The sequence below is a fragment of the Oxyura jamaicensis genome, chromosome W (assembly GCF_011077185.1).
Source record: "Oxyura jamaicensis isolate SHBP4307 breed ruddy duck chromosome W, BPBGC_Ojam_1.0, whole genome shotgun sequence".
NCBI classification, from domain to species: domain Eukaryota; kingdom Metazoa; phylum Chordata; class Aves; order Anseriformes; family Anatidae; genus Oxyura; species Oxyura jamaicensis.
This window is the reverse complement of record NC_048925.1, coordinates 809,013-814,976: the sequence shown is the minus strand read 5'-3', so window position 1 is coordinate 814,976 and position 5,964 is coordinate 809,013. Positions and strand designations below refer to the sequence as shown.

General features: G+C 38.2%; 1 protein-coding gene across 1 annotated transcript; it reads right to left on the bottom strand.

Moving 5' to 3' along the window:
- Positions 1-1,246: 1,246 nt before the first annotated feature.
- On the bottom strand, positions 1,247-5,246 carry LOC118155651 (E3 ubiquitin-protein ligase KCMF1-like). Its single transcript, XM_035309036.1, has 2 exons — positions 4,509-5,246; positions 1,247-2,655 (listed from the first exon to the last, which is right to left on the bottom strand). Exons 1-2 carry the CDS (start codon positions 4,697-4,699, stop codon positions 2,394-2,396), a joined length of 453 nt encoding a protein of 150 aa, XP_035164927.1. The 5' UTR covers positions 4,700-5,246; the 3' UTR covers positions 1,247-2,393.
- Between the last annotated feature and the right edge of the window lie 718 nt (positions 5,247-5,964).

The following is a 5,964-nucleotide window of genomic DNA, read 5'->3' as shown; positions in this document are numbered from 1 at the left end:
GTTCAACAAGGCCAAGTGCCGGGTCCTGCACCTGGGGCACAACAACCCCAAACAGAGCTACAGGCTGGGAGATTTGTGGTTAGAAAGCTGCCTGGCAGAGAAGGACCTGGGAGTAGTGGTTGATAGTCGGCTGAATATGAGCCAGCAGTGTGCTCAGGCGGCCAAGAAGGCCAGCAGCATCCTGGCTTGCATTAGAAACAGCATGGCCAGCAGGTCCAGGGAAGTGATTGTCCCCCTGTACTCGGCTCTGGTGAGGCCGCACCTCGAGTACTGCGTTCAGTTTTGTGCCCCTCGCTACAAGAAGGACATGGAGGTGCTTGAGCGAGTCCAGGGAAGGGCTACGAAGCTGGTGAAGGGTCTGGAGAACAAGTCTTACGAGGAGCGGCTGAGGGAGCTGGGACTGTTTAGCCTGGAGAAGAGGAGGCTCGGGGTGACCTTATTGCACTCTACAGGTACCTGAAGGGAGGCTGTAGTGAGGTGGGGGTTGGTCTATTCTCCCACGTGCCTGGTGACAGGACGAGAGGGAATGGGCTAAAGTTGTGCCAGGGGAGGTTTAGGTTAGATATTAGGAAGAACTTCTTTACTGAACGGGTTGTTAGTCACTGGAATAGGCTGCCCAGGGAAGTGGTTGAGTCACCATCCCTGGAGGTCTTTAAAAGACGTTTAGATGTAGAGTTTAGGGATATGGTTTAGTGGAGGACTTGTTAGTGTTAGGTCAGAGGTTGGACTCGGTGATCTTGGAGGTCTCTTCCAACCTAGACTATTCTGTAATCCTGTGATTCTGTGAAAACTGAACATAGTACTCAAGGTGCGGCCTCACCAGACCCGAGTGCAGGGGGACAATCACTTCCCTAGTCCAATGATGATGCACCTGGGAAGGGGCAAACCTGGATGTACATACAGACTGGGGAACGACAGGCTGGAAAGCAGCCCAACAGAAAGGGATCTGGGGGGTTTGGTTGATGGCAAGTTGTTTATGACTCAACGGTGTGCCTTGGCAGCCAAAAGGGCCAACCATATTCTGGAATGTATTATGCACAGAATTTCTAGCTGGTCGATGCAAGTGGTTGTCTCATTACTCTGCGCTGGTGTGGCCTCACCTTGAGTACTGTGTGCAGTTTTGGGCACCACGATATAATACAGATATAAAACTATTAAAGAATGTTCAAAGGAGGTCTACCCCACAACACAAAATCTAACTTAAAAGCATATAGGATTAACAGTATAGGCAAGTAGGTGGCATGACTCAATTAAAAACACTTTATTTTTTTATGTCAGAAATATAACCCCAAAACCCAATAAATAAAGATTAATAGGAAATTAGCATTAAGAATTCAGTTATAACATATGGAGATATCTGGGAATCAAATCCTCAAGCTTTCCTGATACTGAGAAGTCTCTGCAAGCTATGAAGCCAATACATAAATAACTCAAAATGATAAGGACTGTGAAGACTTAGAACTAAGATAACATAATCCAGGTTAATTCTCCCCCTCCCCCAGCAGTGAATATATGCATCATCTACACCTAAATAAAGTATATTTAACAGTTAAAAGAAATTAAACACAAAAACGAAAGCTTTAAAGAATAATGAATGAAATTTGTTTTTAGGGCACTCAGAAGCGCTTTGTGGTAGATTCCCAGTAGTGGTCCTTGTTTTTTTTTTTTTTTTGTCTCCTACTGATGTATAAAAAGTTGAATTCTATATGAATATGATGGCTAACAGGGCATCATAGTGGTTACAGTATAGCAAAACACCACACCCCGGAAATAACAATATAGCCCACTGCAGAGTTTGCATTAATACACAGGGAGAGTACATAGAAAAGGTCATTGGTCATATGTTACTCAAAGGCTACTTCATCGCTACAAACTGCTAGTGAGTATTAATCTTTTTTTGTCACATTACCTTTGAATAATGGGAAAGCTTTGGGATTTTATACTTTTACTACTTGTACTTTTTATTTTTTTTAAATGACAAGGTCACTAAAACTCATGCACGCTGCAAAAAAACATCATGCAGTAGTTAAGGTAAACCATCCAAGCAATTTTTATTCATTAATAGTCATAAATACACACAGCAGCTTCACTAGAGATTTTTCATTTTTTCCCCTTCAGTTTGAATGTGGAGTATTAGGAGAGCTTTTTGCATGTCAAGCTATGGGACACAGAACTTTTTTCTCTGCACTGCAACCTATATTTACCTGCTAAAAGTAAAAATTGGTTAAGTGGAAATGATTATCATATATATCTTTTCTCTCTTCCTTTGAATGTACACAATGTAACAAGAGCAACAGACCTGAAATTACAATCACCAAAACAAACCCAAGATAGTTGTCCAATTTCATTGGCAAATACAGCACAGAGGACATTGTCTGCAAAATGGGATGCCATCAAAGAGGAGGCGGAAGAGGCTCATTTCCTTTATTATTATCTTTTAAATTTAGGTTTTCTAAAGCAACATCTAGAGGCATAATATCTACACAGCCCATAGCACCAAAATCAGCAATTTCTCCCCGCTCATCCTCATCTGAGGAGGAACTGTCTTCCTGCATCAAAGTAGATAGTAGAAGCTCTTGAACAAATAAGCTATGGTCTGCCCGTTCACTTTCCTTTGACTGACGCTCTGCTTCTGACATCTTAGGATCATTCAACCTGCATAGCAGCACAGAAAGAGAAAAGACCTGCAGTTAGTGACAGCCCATTTTGTTGATGATATTACTAAGCCTAACAGTTGGACTGACGCATGCTGAATAACATCTGAAAATCATTCCATTTGAAAACAGCCTAGGTACTACTGCACTTTTGATACATGCATATCTGACAATGCCTGGCACTCCTGATGCAACAAGAATACAGACATTTAACAAACTTGCTCCTAGTTACTATAAAAATCTTCACAGAAGTGGATTCTAAGGCTGAAGGAAAAAATAGCTATTTCCAAAGTTTCTTACCCTTCAGAGGGATTTGAGGAACTTACTCCAGCTCTATCCTAGCTCACAAGGTCAATGACTGACATTTGCAGATACTTTCATTAAAGTTATTATTTTCAAAAAGTTTTGGATTGAGATATTATTATGAGTTTAGATAAAAATAAGCATGACAGCAATAACTTGTTCCAACCCAGGTATCTAGACACAGCAACTGTTTAATTATCTGTACTCTTTCCCAACATACAATTGAAAAACACCCAAAACCCCCATTTGAATCTTGCAAAACAATATTCTAAACCTCTCAAAAGAGATGGAATGTGTGGGCAACTCTTCTATAGAGGAACTCTAGGATCTAACTATACTTTCTGAAACAGCTATGTATTCTGCTTATTAATAGTAAGTTCCTTATTTGCTTTTTCGATCCAAAATATTATATATATAAACCTGTATTTGACCTTCACCCTTAATTAAAGATTTCCTATTAAATAACACTACCTTTTAAGATCTCTCCCCTAACATTATCAGTATAAAAGTTTGAAACATATTATTGTAAATGCTCTTGTTTTATCAGAAGTAGTAGGGTAAACAAGCACAGTTTAGTAAAGCAATATTCCTTATGTTTCTCTTGAAATTGAAAAACAGCAAGTAATATTTATTCATTGCCTAGGAGCAGACACACAGCAGGATTGAAAAGGAGATGTTGCAAATGGAAACAAAAACATAGTATCTCAGCTACAAACTTCATTAGGGATCTGTCAGAAGTTCCATGGCTGAAACTGTAAGCAACTCATACAGCTATATAGCTCAAGTTATATGACTAACCTCCTTTCCAAGGCCTGCAGAAAACAATTAATCCATATTCCGGTCTAAAGCTTTAAATACATTCCTAGACACATAGATGAAATGCAGCATGCCTGTGAGACTGCCTCTCACTTTCACGAACACTGAGACTCCATGGGTTATTTCTGCAGCCAACTCTTGGGAGTTGGTTTTCTGAAAATAGAAGAATTCCCTTCAGGCCAGCTACAAACTACTACTCAGATAATATTTCCTTGGTTTTGCTTTACTCCTAACGGTGTGGTTTTATCTAATTTTTGTGACTGTATTATAAGTTTGTGCATAAATACCTAACTGCACTTAAACTGAAAAATGTCAACACATCACATTTCTTATGATTACAGTACACAGCATGTGCTATTTAATGTTATTCTGATATTTTGACAAAGCACAGGCTACTACCACATCTTTAAGTACAGAGTAATCAAGTTTAAGAACAATTCAGTGGATGAAGTTTACTGCTTTTAATGGTGCTGCACTGAAGTGTGAAATATTTTTCTTTTACATTGAGTTATGAATTACATATATTCTGCAACAGCTATTGACCTCTAACATCAGCGTATTCTGTAAAATTCACTGATTGGCCTGTTAATCCTGGGATATATTTATCTGCAGTTAATGACCCTACTTTGCTATGCTAAAGCACATGCTAAACTAAACACATAGTAGTTTCACTGAACTCTGTCTGTAACAGGGACAAGGAAAACAGAAATGAGTTAAACCCCTAGAATAAATTACCTTGTAAGAAGAAACTGGGAATTCTGAATAGTCTGTTGAATGTTTTCTGTGTTAGATGTATTGGTTGCTGCTACAGATTGTGTAAGAGTGGTGGGGATGCTGCTTGTGTTAGTGCGTCTAGTTGCATTGCGTGCAGTCTCCAGTTGTTGTCTTGCTGCTTGAGCATGCTGTCGCTCCAACTGCAGTTGCATCTGCAGCTGCTGTAACTGAGAAGCAGAAGGGCCCGAAGAATTGAGCTGCCCTGCAGAACGTCTCACGCCTGATAACTGAGATAAAAGCTCTGCCAGAAGAGAGAAAAGTTTCTATGGTGAAATCTGCTTAAATACATACCAATCAACAACATAAATATGTCCTGAATACTAGTATATCGATTCTTTTGCTTTCTAAAACCTTTCATCAATGAAATTAATGAACAAATCATATTGATTTGGAAAGCTTCATGGGCATTACAAGCATCCCATATCTCAAAACCCATAGAGCAAGGAAGATTAAGACTCATCTAGAGTAAAGAAGTGTGCATAAAATATTCAAAGCTTAAAGCTTTTTAAACCAATAAGAGTCAACCTATGAGAAATGTCCTATAAGCAATATCCTGTGCAACAATGTTCTAAAATGTTATCTTCAAGTCAAAATAGTTACTAAGAAACCATTTCAATTTTCACTTCAGTTGGTGGTTTATTCTCCCCCCCAAATCCACCTTTAATACATATTCCAGAGGGTAGCTCTGTTGCAGAAAGACAGAAAAATCAGACTCTTTTCAGATATTTCTAGAAAATATATAGTTCAGAAAGCTTTTTCAAATGCTGTATGACATTAAAAAATATTTGACCACAGTGGGGGTTTTTTTGTGTGTGACTTTTGACCTCTGCTGGAAATTAAGAAATTATATCAATTATAAATAAATAAAATATGGCATGAATTGCTTTCTTCCAAAGTTCAAGACTGACAAATTCTGTCCATGCTAAGCATTTCCTAAAATAAATGTTAATAATAAGTTATTGCTCAGTTTACTACAGTAAACTCAGTACAGTTTACTTGCATTTACTACAGATTATATTCCAAACAAATTTGTGAGTACTACTTTGATGTGTTTGATTCAAGGAGGACAGAAGATTAATTTGTTCCTCATCTACCCAACCCTCATTAAAGCTACAAGTCGTTATTATAGGTCATAAAAAAATTCCTTCCATCTTACTTTCAAGATATAAACCTTTGAAACTAGGCATTTCTTAGGGAAATAAAGCCCAATGTAGTAGCTCTTTCATCAGGAACTCTTGGAATGCAAACAGTAAATGCTCAAGTCACTTTTAATCAGCACAGCTAATCATATCAAGATTAGCTACCAATAATATTTTATTTCATTAATTACTGACAACTACAACAAAGAGAAAAATAAATAATGTTTAGAGATCTGTTACAAGCATAAGTTCTAATTTCTGGTAGTATGTACTAATTA

Coding starts and splice junctions, on each gene's coding strand:
- LOC118155651 (XM_035309036.1), bottom strand. CDS start 4,699: ATGCAACTGCAGTTGGAGCGACAGCATGCTCAAGCAGCAAGACAACAA. Junction 2,656..4,508: donor TCCCAGTTTCTTCTTACAAG/GTAATTTATTCT, acceptor GCTGCTATGCAG/GTTGAATGATCCTAAGATGT.